This window comes from Hirundo rustica, chromosome 8 (genome assembly GCF_015227805.2).
Source record: "Hirundo rustica isolate bHirRus1 chromosome 8, bHirRus1.pri.v3, whole genome shotgun sequence".
Taxonomy (NCBI): domain Eukaryota; kingdom Metazoa; phylum Chordata; class Aves; order Passeriformes; family Hirundinidae; genus Hirundo; species Hirundo rustica.
In genome coordinates, this window is record NC_053457.1 from 1,555,399 (window position 1) to 1,576,440 (window position 21,042).

The following is a 21,042-nucleotide window of genomic DNA, read 5'->3' on the forward strand; positions in this document are numbered from 1 at the left end:
TAAAAAAGTATTCTGATGTCACTACTATAATAAAGAGCATATTTTACCCTATTTTTTTCATCTTTTGAAAAACCCAGAGCATAGGCACAGTTGAAGTGTGTATTTTCACCTGAAAAAGGAGGATATCCTGTCAACTTTTCAAATTATTGTTGTACTGTTCTAAATATTTGCCTTGCATAAAGCAAAGTATTAACAAAGTATAAACAACTTTAAACAAACCAACAGCAAACTTTTATTATTTCAAACATTACAAAAAGTTAAGGAGCAGTTTAAAAGAGTGAAAATGCCCACATTTAAAAAGTTTGTCTGCAACTGCATGCACACAGCTAGTTGACATCGATCCAAGAGAAAACAAGTGCTAATGATTCTGAAGAATCAAAAAAATTGATGTTTCCACCAGCAACCTTGGAAAGAAACTTCTCAGTCTCTTCGGTCTAGAATATGAGGTAGCATAAAGAAACTAACACAGATCTCTCAAGTAAAAGGTGTTTTCTGTTGTCTATATGCCATCATCTTTAAAAAAATAGAACCTGAGCATGTAAATTTCTTAGTCAGCAAGCTGCATGTCTAGTGTCCTGGGAAATCTCTGTTTTGAAGACTACAGATCAGATCAACTGAAAACAAGAGTTCTACTATGAAGCATTTCACTTCAGATTGATCTGCTGAACACATTAGTGAATAACAGGGGATTAAGTGAATCAGCATCAAATTTCTTCCTGATGTATGCCAAATCAAGAGATTAGAAATGTCATCAAGGGATCTTCACGAGAGGTTAATTACATTATGTATATAAATATCAAAGACTTCAGCATTTTTAAAAGCAGGTGTAGACTTCAAAGGACAATGTGCGGCTTTGAAGAAGAGGAATACGTTTTTCCTAACTTTTTTTTCTCCAAACAGCACAACACAGCACCTTAATTAGGAATTCTAACAAATGAAATTATTGTATGTAAACTACATTTTCAAGTTTTTAAATCCAAACTGAGCCCAGAAAATTGTGGCTCAATACAACACTGGCTTACACTTCCTTCCTCCTCCAGTGTTTCCCCACTCACTTCTGCACGGTAACTGTTCAGCAAGGTAAAAGAGAATATAGCAATATCCAGTACTGGAAGGAACAGAGTGCTTCAGTACTTCTGGCTTGTCACAAGTAAACTTCAGGGTGCTTTAGTACTGTAACCATCAGCTTTTTCAAGAAATGTCTGTTATTCTACTGAAAGGAAACTTCCAAATAATGGAATGCTTCCTGTTTTGGCTGCCTCCAGACCAAACAGCGCACATGGGCACTGATACCCAATCACCAGTTATTTACATTCAACAACAGCAGAAGCAAAGATACAAAGGCCTGCGAAACTTTCCATCTCCACACTCATAGGATGTTACACTTGTGGATACTTTCATGAGCCCCGGCTGGAAGATTCAAGATGTAGCAAGTTAAGGAAGCATTTTGACAACATTTTTCTTTCACAAAACCTGTTTGAATACGCGCTGGTGTTTGCAAAGAAAGCAGCTAACAAGGTTCTTTCCTGTTCAAATAGGAGATGGAAACAGCAATAGCTAAAGCTTTTTCAGTACAATGCCAGAGAGAAAGAAAAAAACTACCAAGTCATCTGAAAGTGACACTATTTTTTCCTTTCCGCCAAGATTATTCATGAAGCAGATGTGTTAAGTGGAAGTAAGCAATCACACTGACTTTAAGATGCCAAGAAACTCGAAATGATCACAGGAAAAAATGCAAAAGCATTAAAGATTAAAAATTCAGGCCTCGAAATCAAAAAGTTCCGTCAAAGTTGACTTTCAAGTCAGCATTGACTTTTTCTGCTTTTGAAGACAGAGAAGGTCCTAAACCCATCCGCTAGCTTGATCCCAAGTACACCCCTGGCAAATTTAATCAGCACACTTCGTGCCGTGTTGCCAATCACTGTTAAAAGTATAAGCTAAATAATCAAAGGTTTTCCCATTCTCACCTCAATTCTCAGTAAGTCAATCTTACCCTTCCCCTTTCCCAAACTAGCGTGGGGATAAAGGATATCATTGCCTGGGACTGCAAATGGCAGAGCAGCTTCTCCAAGGGGGGATAGCAGCACAGGGATGGAACACAGCCCACCAGGACCAGCTTGTGCTTGGCTCTTGTGATAGCAACATTCAGGCGGCGCCAGTCCTTCAGGAGGGTGCCAAGCTGGGAAAGAAATGTCACCTGCTTTTATTTTTCCTACTTAATGGACATAAACCACTCCTTTTCAAAACAAATCTAAACTAAAATTGACTGGGACAAAGTCAGCTTACATTTTCATCGATGCTGCTCCTAACAAAAGACACAATTATGATACTTTTGTCTCTTCCTTGGTATTTGTCAACCGTGTTAACTTCCACTCTGCTCTCTTTCCATTTGGCCATCAAATCGGTGATTGTTTTTAACTGATGTCTGTAGGGTGATATAATGCCAATGTCTGAGGGCTTACAGCCAGCCTGAATGAAGAAGAAACCGGAGAGACAATTTGTCACTGCAGTTGGCTTGGAAAACTCAGTACGGTCAGAAAGACTCTTCTAATTACATTAAAAAAAAAAAAAAAATGGAACTATAGGTGTAATTAGCATTAACTAAAGAAGATAGAAAACATTAGTTACTGCAAGCTCCCAAGCTTTGTCTTAACTTAGCACAAAGACAGATATCCTCAAAATCCTCATTCTTCTTTCTCTAAACTGCGAGGTGAACACTCAGAGCTCCTGGTCTGTCCTACTCCCCAAGCTGACTGGATGAAACAAGGAACAAAGGCAAACCCTCTCCCCTCCCTCCCAAGAAAGCCCTCATCTCTTAACATAATTCAGCGTCCAGCTTTTGTGTTTTGCATCTCAGCTCCAAGTGGGGAAGGGACAGCGAAGGGAATGCAGACCTCAGGCCCCCCACTACACTGACATGAAGCCAGTCTTCAATTTATCCTTAAGATTATCCCCAAGAGATCTACCCAATTCATAAAGCCACCACTACTAAAGCAATGTAAAAATATTCGTTATAAAGCTCTTCCTCAAAACCACGTAATGAAGTAACAGGTACCTTAATAAATAAGGATGTGAGGAAAAGCACTATTTTAGCTTCTGTCACGTTGCTTATGCCACCTTTTTCTGCATGTTCCGGTGCTGGGACCTTTAAAAATACAAACAGAAAACAATGACTTTTGCTCTCTGTAATGGGGTAATACGTTCTGTCCTTAATTCACTGAGTTGTATGTGGATTTATACTAATGGTATTAATGAAAGAAATAAAGTCAGTTGCTAAAATTTACTAAACAGAAGAGCCTGTAGTGTGAATTAGCTTCAGAATATTGCATTTGAAAAACAAAGTGGAAAAAATGAGTTTCTAGCACTAGCTTGTCACCTTAAGAAACTGCCAAAGCTTAATCCTCTGATTTTACAGCTGAGCATTATACATCATAAATCAAAAAACTCAAAAATGGACATTTTCCTGCTGATAAGGTAAGAGAGCAGATTATATTTTACATGGGACTTTTGCTTTAATGTTTTCTATACAACATAATTTACAGTGAATTTTCTTCATTCCATGGCATAAAGGAAAAAATTTTTAAATGTTTGAAAGCCTACATTTAAAGCTAAAGCAAGAACTACCCAAAATGGGAGTATTCAATTGAACTTCCAACCTTTAAATAAAGCATTCACTGAATTTACCATTTCTTAACCATTACCTCCCATTCTCTGCATCAGGTAAGAATGAGGCTAACAAGCTCAGGATGTAAACTCGTGTCTTTGTAGTGTCACAATTTCGCAATTTTTTGTCTCTGCTTGACTCCTGCCTTCTCTAAAGTTGGAGTAGCACCAATAGCAATGAATGTGTGTTTGGAAGCCTCCAAACTCCGTGTGCCCGAGTTCTCTTCAAGCAGAAGAGCACTGTTTTACTGCACAGTTAATTTCTGACCACACTGGCATTAGTGCAGCTAAAAACTACACAAAACTCATTTTAGGAAAGTAGTTAACACATGCTTACATTTATATTTCTCCTGTTCCCACAGGACACCAGCAGAACCACCAAGAAAAACAACTTGGGCCTAGAAATTCTCAGGGGACTTGCCCTAAATCAAGGGTGTCATTTTTCAAACAGCCAGCTCCAAGCTGTCAGAGAAGTGCAGACTGACACAGGGGTTGGCAGAAGAGAAACAAATAGATTTCCAATTGCTGCCACAAACATGTTGCATTGTTAAGCAGAAAACAATAGAAGCCTTTTCTCCTCCGTTGCATAATAAACGTAAGCTTCCTGGTGGTGTGGTGGTGTTTTTTCTTCTTCCTTTTCTGTTTGTATCCCTCTCCAAGTCTACTTCTTCATAAGCATTTCTTGGTTACACTATAAACAATACAGGGGGAAAAACCTACTATAAAGTCAAAGGAAAGAAATGTTTTTGTTTGTTGTCAGGTTCAGTGGGGTTTTTTCCATTTCCCCCTCCATGGCTAACACACTACATGGAGTTCTGACAGAAAGTCCAAAAGGAGAAATGACATGATAGCCTCATGTCTATATAGGAAATAAAACTTTCTTCCTGGCTCCATGAAGAGAACAGCGGTCTTACACTTGAGATGGGCTTTCTAGGGAAAAAAAAATTAAAAAAAACACCACCTAAAATGGAACAGAAACTCTACTTTTGTCATTAGCAATTTTGCTATGATTACTAGATAAACAGTGTTTCAGCCAGATTCCCATTATCAGGCCTCTTCCCTGGGACCAGCTGTCTGCTTTCCTGGGAAAGGGACTGCAGCTGTAGAAGCATTCCTGGAAAATGTCTCTGCTTACTTTAGACATTTTCAGAAATTCCTCTAAGTCATCAAAATAAACACTGCTTCTCTTTAGGTCACTGAAGAGATTCTATCAGAACCGTAGTAAAAAAATATAAATCCTAAACAGTGTTACAGAGAGCACAGAAACACTGGTGAGTTCTAACCAGGGTCAGCATAAAAGATCATCAGTTGATATAATTATTGACAAAACACAGTATTAATAGGAATGAACACAAAATCTGTTAAGGAGGAAGAAAGACCCAAATTATAATCCAATCACCAGTTACAGCGACAAGTACTAGAGACCACAAACAGGTAATTTATTAAAAATATATATATATTAAAACTAATTTATTAATCTTTTTCCTCTTTAAACATGCATTTAAACTCTTCCTCATTTTTCCTGCAAGTCAGTTTCTTTGCAGAATTTTTATCCACACTAGAATTTTACTTTCCCAGCAAAATTTTGAGTCTCCATGAAAGGACACACCTAAACCAATTTATCCATCCCTTACACTTCAATGCACAGAATGTCTGCAAGCTCCCATGGAGAAGTGCAGTTATTGCTGCCACTGGCACAGAGCTTTGACAGCACTGACCCTGAGCCAATGGAAACAAGGCCATTCCCTGGTCACAAGGACACCCAGTATGGCCCCACACTTCAAGCTACACTTTACAGCAAGAACAAAGTGTAAAGTCCATTCAATATTTTCTAAAACAGCATCTAAATTCAAGTTTTCAGCTGTTCCCAGATGCAATGTTTCCAGCAGCAGCTGTACCACCCCTGCTCAGCTCTGCCAACGGTACCAACGATGTTTTTGTGTGCTGCACACTTCACGTGATCCTAGAAAAACACTTTCTGCAGTTCCCTGTTTCACCCTACAGTTTTACACGTTGACTGTACCGAGAACTTGCCTCAAAACACAATGTCTGAAAGAGCATAATGAACTTTACCTTCTCAGTGTTCAGAAAACACACAGGTGTGTCTGGATCAAGGACTTCTTTCAGCCATGTCTTTGAAGCATCCCCAAGGTCCAGTTTCAATTTCTTTAGGTTGGGCAAGTTAACAGTGGCATTTGACACCTTCTCTGAGCCACATTCCAGTTTGCCTTCATATACCAGCATGTTACTCAATGACATAATCTTACTAAACATTTAAAAAACAAGAAAGGGCATAAAAATCTCACCATTTCAATCCCGCATTAAGAACACAATTTAATAAATAAACATTCACAGTACCTATTCATTCTGTATTGCACAGTTAATTGGACAACAGCATTTTGGTTTTGTTCCAGCCTTTTAAATAAGCTTTCACTCATGCCAAGATCTCTGTTACAACACAAAAATAAAAATCAAAATGTGTCAATCGGAACCCTGCAAAAGCCTTCCCAGAACTTGTGACTAGTAACTGTGCAGCAGCATTTTATCTCACCTTGCTTCTGCATTCAGCACAAGTGGAGGCAGCTGCTGATGATCCCCCACCAGCACAAACCTCTTGGAGCAGAACAGTGGGCCCAGGCAGATGAGCTGGCTTATTTGGGAAGCTTCATCAACAATACAGAAGTCAAATTGCTTCTGAACAAAGATGGGGTGATTTACTCCCATGCAAGACGTTGCTACCACCGGCTGAAAATTGAGACAAGTTTCAAGGATAAGGCACATTTTATATCCTTTAGCACTATGTTCTCCATATTAAAAGAAAAAATATTTCCCATTAAACTGAACTCAACTGTAGAATCACAGAAATCTAATTACTAATCCTTGAAATCAGACCAGCATAACTTAGACATATGTTGGCCTGACATATTCTTGTATCAACTGCAAGTGACAAACAAAACCAGCTTTATAGCAGACTGCAGCAAACAACTTGTTCCTGTCATCTGTTCAGAGTGATGACAATTCATGGAAATTCAGGTGGTTTGAGGTTTTTTTTCCATACTGAAGAGAAGATAAAACAACAACAGCAGCACAGTTCCTCCCACCACTGTGATTCCACTGCAATCCAAAATGACTAAAATAAGAAATGCTAAGTCATTCCCCTTATGACTTCAATCATTACTCTGTAGTACTCATCAAGAAAAAGTAAATGGCAGGTTTGTGAAGTTGGCATTTACTCCAACTACCATCAGACTTTATTCTTTCAGAGAATTTAAAGCTGCCACTGACTCATATGACCCAGCTCCCATTATGGTTTATGCATTAACATTCACACAGACAGCACTAATCTTTCAATCAAAAACAAGGGTTTGGCCAGGTCAGCTCCACAGCATTCCACTTCCTCTTCTCCATCTGCTGATTGTACTAATGGCACAAGTGGGAGGGAGGAGGGACAAACAGCAGCAGTATGTAAAGTTCACAAGAGCTCAGATAAAAGCACTGCAGTCTTTGGGGTTTATTACAATCAGTTACCTTGCGTGGACAAAAACAAAGCTTCTCAACTTGCAGACTTAACGTAGGTCACTATTACTGGCTATAAAGAAATCGAAGCAATGCAAGGTTGAGTATCTCTTTCAGCTCAGATTTCTTACAGCAGTACACACCCTCGGGATGGGTTCCTTCTCTGCAGCATCCCAACAAAATGCCAACGTAATTATCTTTAATAATGTGTAGGGCTAGCAAAAAACATTTTTCTCACCTGACTATTATAGACCTCTTCCAAATCTGTTACAGACTTAATTGATCTGGACCTGCAGATTTCTTCTTCCGTGTATTTCTGAATATCTGGATGAACCTTCTGAGCTCGGCCCAAGCGCAAGAAACCAACTTTGAATTTGGCCAACTTCAGCAGGACATTGTCTACAGCCGTGTGCGTAAAGCTGGTCAGGAGGACACTGAAGCCACAAGCAGAAAGAATTCTCACCTAAGGATCGGCAAAGGAAAGAAAGGGAGATACTGTTAGCTCACCTGCAAGAACCAAGCCTCCCAGGTTTGATAAGGTGAAAACCACAAGGCTCTGGGGGAGCCGGTAACAAGCGTGGCTCGGTCTGTGCCAGTCTCCCATGGCAGGTGTGCCAGCCTCCCTGGGCAGGTGTGCCAGCCTCCCTGGGCAGGTGTGCCAGCCTCCCTGGGCAGGTGTGCCAGCTGGCCACTGCCAAGGCGGCCATTGCCAGGAGGGCTCCCACGGACAGCAGGCTCCCAGCGCTGCTGCCAAGAGCGAGAGCAAAGAGCCTGCATGTGCACTCACAGGGAGCTAGCTGCACCCCTAAGACCCCCAGTGTAAGAACAAGCCATGCAGCCCACTGCCACAGCACTGATCTCCATGGCAATTCAGGGGAATGGGCTGATCTAAAGATAGCAGCAGCTGTCTGCTCTCCAGCCTCCTCTTTCACCACGAGCTGATGACAACTGAAGGCAGCATAATATTGCTCTTCCATGAAAAACTCACTCAAGCCCACAGCCTGAATCCGGTATGCTCCTACAGCCCTTTCCTGGGGAAAAGAGACCCACCAACTAGAGACGGCAGCAGACTGCACATGGATTCAGCCCCACAGGTTCATACAATTCACAGTGGACAAGTTACTGGCTTCTCAAAAAGAGAAGCTCTTTAAAGCTGTAACTCAGGATTTGAAGACTTGCTGATATTCGGAGCCAAAGAATTTTAACACTAAAGCAACACAGAAATTATTAAATATCACACTTCAATCTCCCCCCTCCCACATATATTCCTACACAAGCAATAGACAATCCTACTCCACAAAATCCAATTTTAGTTCTACCAAATATAGGTTAAGCAAAAAGAGTTATACATATACTTAGGTGAAACCATGACACTACCCAGTTGGTTTAATTCTGTCCTCTAGATCTCACCCAAGAAATGAAACACATCTTACTAGAGCACATATTGTAGTCGTTTTTCCTGTTCCAGGCATACCCACAATAAGTGTGTAGTCTTTTGAAAGTAGCACTTGTTTCATTGCCTGTTTCTGAGGCTTATTTAGACCTTTCAGAAGAAAAAGCAAAATTGAATTACTACGCTTCATCGTAATTGTAATAATTACTAAAGTCAGAGCAAAATTATAATTTCCTCCTCCACTTAATAGAGACAAGAATGGAGCAAAGTCCGTAGGTTCTAATGAAGATATGACATTAAACATAATACACCACATAAGTACTAAAGGGTCCTATGGTCCTAGAAATAAGTCACCGAAGACATTTTTATTTTTAGACTTTTTGTGACTTTTTTTTCCTAGTATCTTAATTGACCACCTCCATATATTGTGTCTGGACATTTGTGTTTGATCATAGCACTTCCCCATTCAAACACACAGCTCACAGCAAGGGCTGACGAGTAGCACACACAGCAGCACGTTGTTCAGAGCAAACATTACAGCAGAGCTCATTTGCCCCAGTCTGATACAAACAGGCAGCATGTTTCAGCTATCTGGACTAAGCAAAGCTCAAGCAAAACAAGACTTCAAACTGGGTTTTTGTAAAAAATTCAATTTGCTCTAAGAGAACTCAGTTAAATTTGTGTTCTCAAAGGCAACTCTGTCAGAGAACAAGGAAATATTTCCACCAAAACCAAGATACTGCCTCATACCTAAACAAGTTTTGTTTTTAAATAAGTGCCACAAAGCATGAGAGCACCGAGCTGCCAACAAGCCAGCAAGAGTGATTATAGTGTGAATGTTTCCAACAAAGCCCATCTCTTTCCTCTCCCTCAAGGTCAGCTTACTCCATCCCAAGAGCTGTCTCTGTTCATTCCTTCTGGAAAGGTTAGAGGTAATCACGGCACTCTGCAACTGCACGCTGCAGCCACGAACAAAAGTAAAATAAAGTTGTGAACAAGTATCTGATCAGGTCTTCCTGTGATTAAACGTGTCTTCAGCTTGTTGGAAGACATGCAAGGCAAAAACTTGGTTTTAATTTTTAAGCTGAAAACTATCACTGGACCCCAAAGAAGGAAAAACGCCCTATATTTAGCATGATGAATACTTTGGCTACAGAGACATACTGCTAAGCAGAGTATTTTAGAGAAAGTCACTTCTTTATACCCTTTAAAATATTTGCAACAGTTTCCTTTGCTTCAGGAGGAAGAACAGAGCTCAAGTGCTGAATAAAACGTGGTTTCTGGAAGTCAATTATCAAGTTGCGGAGCCTCTCACTATGGAAAAAAATAAGACAAAACTGAGTTACAGTAAGAGTTACCAGCTGAGAAACTTTATCTGAAAATACTGCAAGTGTGAAATTAATTTGATTTTTCATACCTGACTGGGGAATCTTTCATCAATTTAGAAAGATTTTCAAAAGGGATTCCTGTACCAACATCTCCTTCATCATGATCCAACCTAAATATGGTGTCCTTGGGGAGGTTTGACAAATTCCTGAAGGATGACAAGAACATGGATAAAATAATTTTGTTTACCAGCCATATGTTGATTAAAGACTTATTACTACATGTTAAATTATATCTTGCAGAGATCCCAGAGTGAAGCAATAGATAATTGAAATACACTATTACCTGATACAAAGAAAGCATGAGCCCAATGACAGATAATAAAACATAAGCCAAATTTAAAGACAATATAGACTGAACAATGAAAGTTACTATGAACACAGTAATCACTGTATCCATATAGACTCATGCTAGATCTGTAAGTAAATACAGTTTAAATGTGCTTTTATTCAAACAACCTGGTGAAATAGATGGGCTTATATACTGACCGAGTACTGACAGCTTCAACCAAGATGAGAATTTCTGAAGGGTACTACTCCAAAGCCAGCAGGAAGGGTCAGGACATGTCACAGCTTTTAGGACACCGAGCAGCACCCTTCCTCAAGCCAGTGCCAGTGTTTGCAAACACATACTTCTCTTTTTATCCTATTACCTGCCCAACAAACAGGAGACTTTTGTTGCATTGACTTCTCTAACATAGCCAGTAGCCAAACCAAGCAAACCCTTCTCCTCTCCACTCACAACCACTCGATCACCAACCAACAGGTTTGTTGCAGGAATGGCACCATTTCTATGCTGGAAAAAATGTAGATACTGTCCCTCGGAAATTTCATGGACTTCATCAACTCTGATCACGTTTCCAACACAATCTCCAGCTTTCTCTCTAAAGATATTTAAAAAATAAATATTTTAATATTAATATCCTCTCTGTAAGAGAACTACTAAGAAAAAAACCTACAAGTTAAAAAAACATGCCACCCACAATCAACCATTAAAACAAAAATACAAAACAAACAAATGGAAGGAAGGAAGGAAGGATCATTGGCATGAATTTAGAAATTAATACCTTACCTTTCCAAAGAAGGTATCATCCATATATTTTTATATCCCTTTTTATGCTCTCCACTTTGCAGCTCCAAGGTTAACATCAGATACCAGAGGCTGAAATACTCCAAGTGGGAGGGTTTCAGGTGCTGGGTCTCTCTGTCAATGACAGGCACCATAGCAGGAGGAAAGGCCACACTGGCCATCTTCTGCTCCACAGCTCTAGGAACAGAACCAACCACAGGGAAGGCTCAGCCTGGATCCTTTTTCACCTGCAAGTCTGTATGTACATAACAATAACCCAAATATCTACTGTAGCATACCAGACATTAGTTTATTGTTATTTGAATAAAGTAGAATGTCTATCCTTCGTTCAGAAGCATAATCTTAAATGAGTGACTTCATATCATCTCTATGATTTTGAAGGGCAGTAAGTTAATCAAAGACCAAATAAAGGCATTTCAAAGATAGTAATGTATATGTTTACAGAGTTGACCTTTTACTCCTTTTACTCATCAGTATTAACTTACAAATATTATATTGATATTTAGCTAAGCAATGGGGATTTATTAGTTAAAACACAAGCAAACTTCAAGTCAATTTATTTCAAAACTAAATATCAATGTACATTATACCCAATCATGTATAGAAAACACAACCAGAGAGAGAAAAGCTTACTCAGAAGTAAAAAGGTACCCAGCTATAATCCTGCTGCTGCAACAACTGAGTATTAGAAGCAGGATTTCACAGAAACATATCATGTATCCCCACAACACACACTTTTACCTCTAGAATTTTAAAAACAATCAGGCATTCTATTTCCACAAGACTGCCCCAAAGGCTCTCCTGCTCTAACATATCTCCTTTGATCTCTACCTTATGCAATGTTGGTTGTTTTTTGTGCAGCATGGAGTCTAAAACTTGTAACAGTCGTTAAAACAATTCAATAACTTTGTGTGAAATTTGTTCACTACTTCTCTTGAACAGGAGATGCAATTACACTTCAGCAGAGTAGTACCAATGTATTTTTTGTGTCATACACTACAGGGAAACAATCTTCTGTGGGATGAACCTGAAAAAGCGGTTTTCTAGCCAGAACTCAGGCCCAAAGATTGCCTCTTTCAGAGAGCTGCAAGAATATAGCTTTTTAAACAGACCTGGTTTTGTCATCAAGTATTTTGTTGACTTATCTTGGATTTTGTCTTGCAGGAAGTGTACCTGAGCAAACATATTAAATCTCTGTGAGATCAGGAGCTGAACTACAGAAGTTACAGAGAAATCTGTGGAAGATTCTTTTGGGGTGGAAAAGTCCTCAACATATACAAAACTGCCAACCACAAGAATGAAATAATTATATTAAAAGATACAATTATTCAATCTCATTTAAAAACATTAGTCAGACTTTTTTTTTTTTTTTTTTACCTGCTGTATAGAACACAGTTGTGCATTTGGGAGCAATGTTTACATGCTTGACTGTCATCTATCACAGGAGGCAAAGCAGCAAGCTGGGAATTCTGCCTTCCCACATCAGATTTATAGGTACTGTGTGTTAAGTAGAAGGCCACATGATTTCTTAACTTCATTAATTCTGTCAAGAAAAGAATAAACTAAGCTGATGTTTTTGTTTGTAACAATTTCTATCTCAAAACTGATTAGCGATCAACTTTTAATCAGCTAAGAACCGACTATTCACAAATAGCAAAGTCCTTGCACCGTATTAATTAAAATAACTGAATTTTTAACATAAGCTTAGTAACAAGTGAAGCATCTCCCAAGTACAGCTGTTTTCATAAGAGTAACCTTTACAGTTATAAAGAAAGATTCTAGTACTAGTTATGAGAATTACGGTTTCCAGAGAAGGGCAACAACTTAACCTCTTCGATCCATTCGAGCTCCAGAAACAGGATACATTGTACCAGTTTTTAGATAAAGAAGAAATCCAGCTTCAGGATCCGTTCTCCGCTCTAAATTCAACAACGTGTACAGAATAACCTGCAAACGTAATACATAAACTTATTCCAATATAGTTATTGTGGTTTAACCCCAAGTACCACTTAGCTGCTCTCTCACTCCCCCACCCTTGTTGCGGGTTGGGATGAAGACAGATGAAGAGGGAAAAGCAAAGCCACACATGCAAGCAAAGCAAAAGAAGGAATTCATTCTGCCCGTGCTCGGACAGGTGTTCAAGCACCCCCAGGAGAGCAGGGCCCCATCCCGTGGAACGATGCCTTGGGAAGGCAAAACTCCATCACTCCAAACCTTGGAGTGCCCCCCTTCGATACTGAGTGTGCTGATCAGCCGCACGCTCTGCAGCGCCCCTGGGTCCCTGGGGTCCTCTGTGCTGTGTCCCCTGAGATCCCAGCAGCCCCAGTCTCCTCCCCAGCGTGGCCCCACGGGGAGCAGGAGAGGCCTTGGCTGTGTGAACTGCTCAGCAGTAACAGCAACATCTCTGCTCTCAGCCTGTGCCCAGCGCAAATCCAAACACAGCCCACACTTATCTACTGTGAAGAAAACTACTGCTAACCCCAGTCAAAACCAACACGGTATTAAAACCAAAACACATTCCAAACTGTATTTAGCTCTTCCACAATTTCTATGGGTAAACAGCCGTTATTATCACAAGTCTTCTAGTAGCTGTAAGGATTTAAGTTAAATCCTTGACCAAGGATTTAAATTAAAAAGCATCCCTAAAACCTTATAACAAGGCTACTACCTCTCTAAATCAGGCCAGCTATATGCAAGTATGAATAACACTAGTTCCTTAAACTGTTTGCTTCAACCTAATATTTGAATTTATTAAGAAGAGACTAAAGAACAAACATTTCAGCATAAAACCCAGAAGTGTGTTTGGAAATGGTAAATGTATATATTTTTACTACTCAGTTCGCTTTCATTTTATACCAGCAGCTTTGGGCACACCAGGATGAGGCATCCATGAATTTAGATTCTACCACATACAAAGTGTTTCATATTGATAAGACCTAAAATAGGTCACCTAACAGGAAAGTATACACAGCCACTGACAGTGAAATTAGACATCTGGTGTTTGTACCTGACTTCTGTGCTCTATAGAGTTTGATTCCTTGCCAGACTTGAGCTCTAAAGGCATTATCCGAGACTGCACTCCAGATTGGGAATGGATTTTCACCCTGGCTGTAACATCAATCTTTCCCTTCAACCCAAACCTTGGAGACCAGATATTCTCTTCAATGTCCAAGATATCTACAATCTCTATCTTAGAAGACACATCTTCTATTTTTCCACCATTTGACCTAGGAAGAAAATTAAGCCAGAAGTTAACAATTTCCCTTAATTATTAATATTTAAACATTAAAATATGTTGCAACTAAATATATAATATTTCTGCATTGTAAGTGCCCTTTAAGCACTAGCTTTAGAAATAAAATGCATCGAGTCTCACTTGAGCGAATGTTCTCATTAACAGAGAAAGCAACATATCAGAAACTAACTATTGCTATTAGTTTTTGCTATTCACCTAAATTTCAGAGTTAAAATGAGACTTTAAATTGGCTTTAATAGTTTTTGTCTTTTCTCAGTAACCACACTCTATCATACACTTGACAATAGCTCACAGGTTTTACTCAGGCCTACCATTTCACTGAAACTTTAACACCCTATGGTTATTACAATGAACAGCAAGAAGCCACAGACAAGGAGAGCACAGACAAGGAGAGCTCAGCAGCAGTTGAGTAAAATCACTATTTCACCAAAAAATGTTTATTACTCAAGAATTCCATTTGATTAATGGTTTCACATTCTGATTTGCAGTCTTGCTCATAACTGCAGTAACTCCTAGTTTAGTCAGCAGCCCAAGTATCCTTGCTCTTCTACTCACTAAAAGCTCTAGTTTGTACCACGCTGTTCACAAGGATTTTAGGTGAGTCAGTTCACCCTCAGGCTTCATGTCTTGCCCAGTACTCACAATGGCAGCTAAAATGCAGCACAAGGTGAGGCCATGAATTAGCTCCAAATCATCCAACACATGTGCATAGGAAGTTCTAAAAATTTCAAGTGAACTAAACAAGATATACAACATAGAATGGTTGAAACTTTTAATTCTGGCTTCTTACAGTTTTAGTTGCATTTTGTTTTGATTTGCTGGATTGTGCATGAAGTCTTCTGCCCACTTAAAAAACGATGGCAAATATTCTTCTACTTCTTGCATTATTTGTGCTTGTTTCAGGTTTAAGTGATACCTAAAAAAAAAACAGACATGCACATTAGGGAAACAAAGTATTAAATCTGCTGCTGGTACTCAAGAGATTTGCCTCGAGTAGCAACAAGATCACTGGAAGTAACTGTCAAGTATTTATAAATGTCTATAAACTGTAGATAATAACAGCTTCATAGAGGTTCAACTCAATAGAACTATTAACTGAACATCCATCACAAGAGATATACTGTACCAGAATATCCATTTCTGACGTAACCTTTGAAACAACAGCTACAGCACAGTGAGAGCATCAGCATGGCAGATGCGATGAAACAAAACTAACAGTTTGACTGCAGGAAAGGAGTACCAGACTCATACATTCAAAAGTGGCTATTCATACAATTCATGCAACAGTGGGGGAAAAAAAAAAATAAAAGACCATTTGCTTTTAGTCTGGATATCCTCATGTGCTCCTTACGTGCATTTTGACAGAACGTGACACAGAATCTAATCGTGTGGCATTACACAATTCAGTGCTGGCAATCACTAGAAATAATGTCATTATTCTACAGCAACAGAGAAATACACGTGGTTTTTGCGGAAAAAGGTTCATAGGAGTGCAAATGACCACATAGCAGATTTAAGCAACTTACTTTTCAATCCCAACAAACAGTAGCCTACTGTAAAAAGGAATTGCAGATTAACAACTTCATGGAGGCCCAGAGGGACATAAAGGCTTTTAGCAGCCACAATTCAAAATATTATCTTCATAACAGAACTAAGAGTTGCCACTACAACTTTAACTTCTGAGTCATCTGGGGTTAACAGATACTGACATTGCCCAACTAAAAGTTTAAAAGTCTACACAAAATGATTTTAAGTTACATAAGTAGAACTGTATTTTAATCAAGTAATCTGCAGTAAAATGTTAAAACTGATAGCCATTTATCTTCCCATTTTCTGATGGAAATATTAAGACTATTTGTTTGACTAGCATTTCTATCAGCTTTGCTGAGAAAGTAATTTAAAGGTCTTCTAACAACCGAGCCTTTAAGTAACCTGATAAAGATATGAAATTATCAGATATTCAGTTCTTGGGCAGTCACAAGGTTCTAGGTTTATTGCTGAGGATCATAATTAACCATTTGTTCCATTCAAATCAGCTTTGGGAGATGCCTGGAAATCTAATGTTACAGACACAAACACTGCAACCTGCTTGGCCTGAAAGTAAAAAAACCCCTGACACAAGCAGTTACTCCAAAAGACAAGTTCAGATCTATAGAAGTAGGTCAGCAGGGAAGGCAAATAAAATTAAGTTATCACACAGGGAATTATCTTACTAAAAGGTCCCCAGTTTCCATTAAGCAATGTCATTTGGCAGAATGATAATCTCTCTACCTTTTTTGAAGTATAACTTAATCTGCTAGTTCAAAGAGTTCCTGCCCTGTCTTCTGAACATAAAAGACAGCTGTAATGCTACTTACATTTCTTTGAGATACTTTTGTCCATACACAATTTTATTTGCTAGTTCTTGTACCTTCTCTTGGGTCAAGTTATTGGTTACAGACTGCTGGAAAATGTCATGAAGAATTGTACCAATGAGCATTTGGCGCGAACCCGACTCGGAGCCCTGCAACAGATGTTATCACACGTGAAGATTTATGCACACTTCATGCCAACTCTTCTGTAAAATATCTGAATTTTATTTGCTGCACATCATGGCCTGCACTTATTTAACTGGAGGATCATGCTAGCTTTCACCTCACCAATGATTATCTACTCACACCTGCCTGTGAAAGCAGCTGAATTGAAATGGATCTCTCCTATTGCTTTATCTCTCACGTTTATCCTACCCCTGACAATGTTAGGATACAATCCCTATAAGAAACAAAGGCACAGATTAAAATGAATTTTGAGAAAGTTTTGCCTGTGGGCATTTCCTAATGTAAATACATACCTTTAGAATCTTAGACACATTTCTTGCAAGAAGCAGTTTCCTATCCATTACCAGCTCACAGGAAAATCATTCCACATATCACCAACATGTCTCAGAAACCCATCAGCAGGGCTGGGCTCTGCAGACTCACAAGAACTGAAAGTGGTAGTAAATGACCTTTACATGAGTCACCACCAAACTGGAAACCTAAACACTGTGGTATTATGGATCTCTTACAGACCAGTCACTTGTGGATTACACTCACAAGCAGGTGGATGGGTGTTACCCTACCCCAGACAAGACCCTGTGCATTGTCCCAATTATTTTATTCCCCTTACTCCACTAAAAAAGGGTTGAAGACCCTTTCATAGCCCCAATCCCCTGTACTTAATTTTCTTGTTTCAGTCACAGTTCCCAGTCAGGCTGTTTACCACTCTATTAAAATTTCCTCATTCATTCAGATTTATACTCCTATCATGTCTGGAAGTTTTCATCAGCTGAAAATGGCAGCTGTTGCTTCTCTCTTTAGCAGCATATTTCTCATATATCAGCAAGGATACTACCATAAGAAACTCCTCCTCTTTCCAAGATTGAGCAGCTGGATTCATATTCCAGAGTTAGCCCACACCAATTATTAACTGAATTCGCTAAATTTTTCAGAAGCTCTTAACTTGACCAAGCAGGGCTATGTTTTCATATGGATGGCAAGAGGCATATCCCTCACAAAGGATTCGTATCCACACAACATGTGGCAAGAGATTTTAAAAAAAATTATCAGAATTCTAAGTGGAAAGACCAGTTCTTTAGCCCAGTAGCTGTATGAAGAGTAGTGCATTATTTCAGGTGCAATTCTCAAAAAAAACCAAGAGAAGCTCAATCAGAGACAGTTTCCACCCCAACCTATTGTGTGTTGTAAACATTATGAATTGCTAATAATGACATTTTGCTATACAGCCTCAGAGCCAGATTTAATATTGAGCTAAGCCAGCAGTGTCAGTGGAACAGTAACTCACTGACAGTCTGGAATAAACACTTACCCTGAAGCGTTCACTCAGCACTGCCCTTCTCATACAGCGAATACTGCTTGAGATCGTAGTGCCCGAGAGCAGCAGGTCTGGGTACAGGACCAGGTACCCACACTGGGCATTTATGAGCCAGGTGCCAGAGCTGCACTCCCCTTCTAAATGAACAATGTCCCCTGGAACAACGGGGACAGACTCCCTGCAAGGGAATACACCCGCACGGTCATTTGCAAACGACAGACACAATGTATAAGGAATAACACATTAACAGAGCAGATTCAACATTCTTTGAAATGTTGGGTCGGGGTTTTTTTAAGAAGCTGAGCTAAATAAATCCTGAAAGTGAATAAAGGCATTTTTACAATGACAATTAGAACTGCAAGGTAGCGATACCCACTCAACACACACTACCTGACATCAGGTCTCTCAAGATGGTATCCATTATGCTAGCATACTGACAATATTACATATAACAAAGATTATTTCAGGATCCTGTATCGCTTCTAAAGCCATAAAACTCAACTCAAAGACAACACAAAATTGAGTTAATAATCCAGTATTTAATTCCCTTTTCAAACATCTATGCATATGTATGAATTACCAGCCATTCCTAAGAATGCACAGTTCTGTATCTTCCAGTGAGGGAGATGCTGTAATTGTCAAGTGTTTCTCAGGGTCACTTCCATTTCTCTGTATTACGCTGACTTCCAGCACACGGTATCTATTGTTCAGCCCATTCTTGAGGATTGTATCGGGCGAGCCAGCCACTTTCTTCTGAAAACTGAAGTAACAGCTAATTACAAAGACGGAACACTACACAATTTGAAAACAACCAACCTACATACAAAAAGAAGGAAAGCTTCAAACATAAACCAAATTTTACTCCCCTTCGATTTCTATAAATATTTCATTTGGGATTTTTTTCTTGTTCTATACAGGCAAAATGTAGGAAATACCTATAAATATTAAGCGACTTGCTATTTATTACAGTTAGTGCTTTATTTTTGTGTCCACGTATCCATAAGCACTTGTAAGCTAATTATAACTGTACTGCAAACGTTACGCTTGTGAGAAAGCTTGTAGCTCCTTGCACGGGTGAACTCCCACAGTGACACAAATACCTCGAACACGCAGTAGATTTTTACCGATTACCTGAAGCTGATTAGAAAACAGACATTCGAGGTTCAGTTTCCAATAGCCAAAACACGACAGAGCGGCCGAGCCCGCCGCTCTCCCGCCGTCGAGGGATGCCCGGGGGAGCTGCAGGGCGGGCGGGGCAGAGCCCACACCGGGACCCGGCAGGCCGCCGTTCCCAGCGCTCGGCAGCGGCGGGTTCCCCTCACCGCTTATCCCCGGCAGCGCCCAGCGCTTCCCACCTCTCGCCCGCGCCCGAGGAAGGCCGGTGTCGCCCCGTCAGCCCTCAGAACCCCATCCCACGTTCCCGCGCCCAGAGCCGGGAGCGTTTTAAAGTTCAAATTCCCCGCGCTCCCGGCCCTCTCCACCCAGCTGGAGCTCCCCGCACTCGGCCGCTACCTCTCGGCCATGGGCAGTTCCGTGCGGCGCTGGGCCCGGCTCGGCTCGGCTCAGCTCGGCCCGGCCCGCGCGCAGCCCCAGGGAGGCGGCGGGGGAGCGCTTCCCGCGCGCGCGAGCCCGGGGCGCGAAGGGGCGCGCGGGGCGGGGCGGGGCGGGGCGGGGCGGGGCCCGCGCCCAGAGGGAGCGCGAGGGGCCGGGCGGGGCCGGGGCCCGCGCCCAGAGGGAGCGCGAGGGGCCGGACGGGCCGGGGCCCGCGCCCAGAGGGAGCGCGAGGGGCCGGGCGGGCCGGGGCCCGCGCCCAGAGGGAGCGCGAGGGGCGGGGCGGGCCGGGGCCCGCGCCCAGAGGGAGCGCGAGGGGCCGGGCGGGCCGGGGCCCGCGCCCAGAGGGAGCGCGAGGGGCGGGGCGGGCCGGGGCCCGCGCCCAGAGGGAGCGCGAGGGGCCGGGCGGGCCGGGGCCCGCGCCCAGAGGGAGCGCGAGGGGCCGGGCGGGGCCCGCGCCCAGAGGGAGCGCGAGGGGCCGGGCGGGCCCCGCGCCCTGAGGGAGCGCGAGGGGCCGGGCGGGCCCCGCGCCCTGAGGGAGCGCGAGGGGCCGGGCGGGCCGGGAGGCACAACGGCACCGCGCTCAGCCCGGCCCGCTGTTTATTCCCACTCCAAGGGCTGTCCCACCCCCGAGCCCACTTCTGCTACTGCTGCGGGGGGGCAGGGAAGTATTGGACGTGCTTATGGGCCAAGCCGAGCCCCAGAGTCCAACCTTTCCCCTCATAAAGAGGCGTGGTCGCGGGCTTTCTGAAATGATAATGAAGATTCAGATACACAGGTTTCACTCTGCTGCAAAGAGGACGGTTTTGGCCCCTGGTTAGACATCCTAACAGAAGGATCAAGTTCAAATTGGTGAATTTTAAAAGGTGAGAACATTTTAAGTTGGCCCTTTCAGTCTTATTTGGGATAGTCCTGAAATGCATTAGTTAGTAAACTACATTAATGTTGCTTCCAACTGCAACATTACTCTCTAAGAGAAGCTTAATTATAATTTAAGAGTTGCTTGTTGATATTATTAAATGCAGTCATAGTGTGGTGCAACATCAAGAGATGACATAAATGCTTTGAACACTTGCTAAACCCGTGTGCTCTTTCAAGCTAAGCACTTGCTAAACCTAGTCTCTTTCACGTTGCCTATATATCTCCCATACACCAGGAAAGAAGTATCTCAGAGTATGTTTATGAAGTACGAAATACACTTTAAATAGCTTTTTGAAGTTATCTAAAATGCAACTAGTGTGGGGAAAGCTCTAGGGAGAAAGCTGGACACAAGTGTTCTGACATCAGAGGTTGTGAAAAATGTTTGCAATTCTAAGACACATCAGCATTCTCCAAG

General features: G+C 41.4%; 1 protein-coding gene across 1 annotated transcript; it reads right to left on the reverse strand.

Annotated features, from left to right (window-relative positions):
* Positions 1-208: 208 nt before the first annotated feature.
* DNA2 (DNA replication helicase/nuclease 2) lies at positions 209-19,768 on the reverse strand. The gene is made up of 21 exons (XM_058421651.1): positions 19,668-19,768; positions 18,736-18,915; positions 18,150-18,333; positions 16,661-16,806; positions 15,094-15,219; positions 14,055-14,274; positions 12,877-12,994; positions 12,425-12,590; positions 11,030-11,224; positions 10,611-10,841; positions 9,990-10,106; positions 9,777-9,886; positions 8,613-8,722; positions 7,418-7,642; positions 6,215-6,408; positions 6,022-6,111; positions 5,737-5,929; positions 3,056-3,145; positions 2,287-2,469; positions 2,031-2,179; positions 209-1,424 (listed from the first exon to the last, which is right to left on the reverse strand). The coding sequence occupies exons 1-21, from the start codon at positions 19,676-19,678 to the stop codon at positions 1,370-1,372; spliced, it is 3,093 nt and encodes a 1,030-aa protein (XP_058277634.1). The 5' UTR covers positions 19,679-19,768; the 3' UTR covers positions 209-1,369.
* Between the last annotated feature and the right edge of the window lie 1,274 nt (positions 19,769-21,042).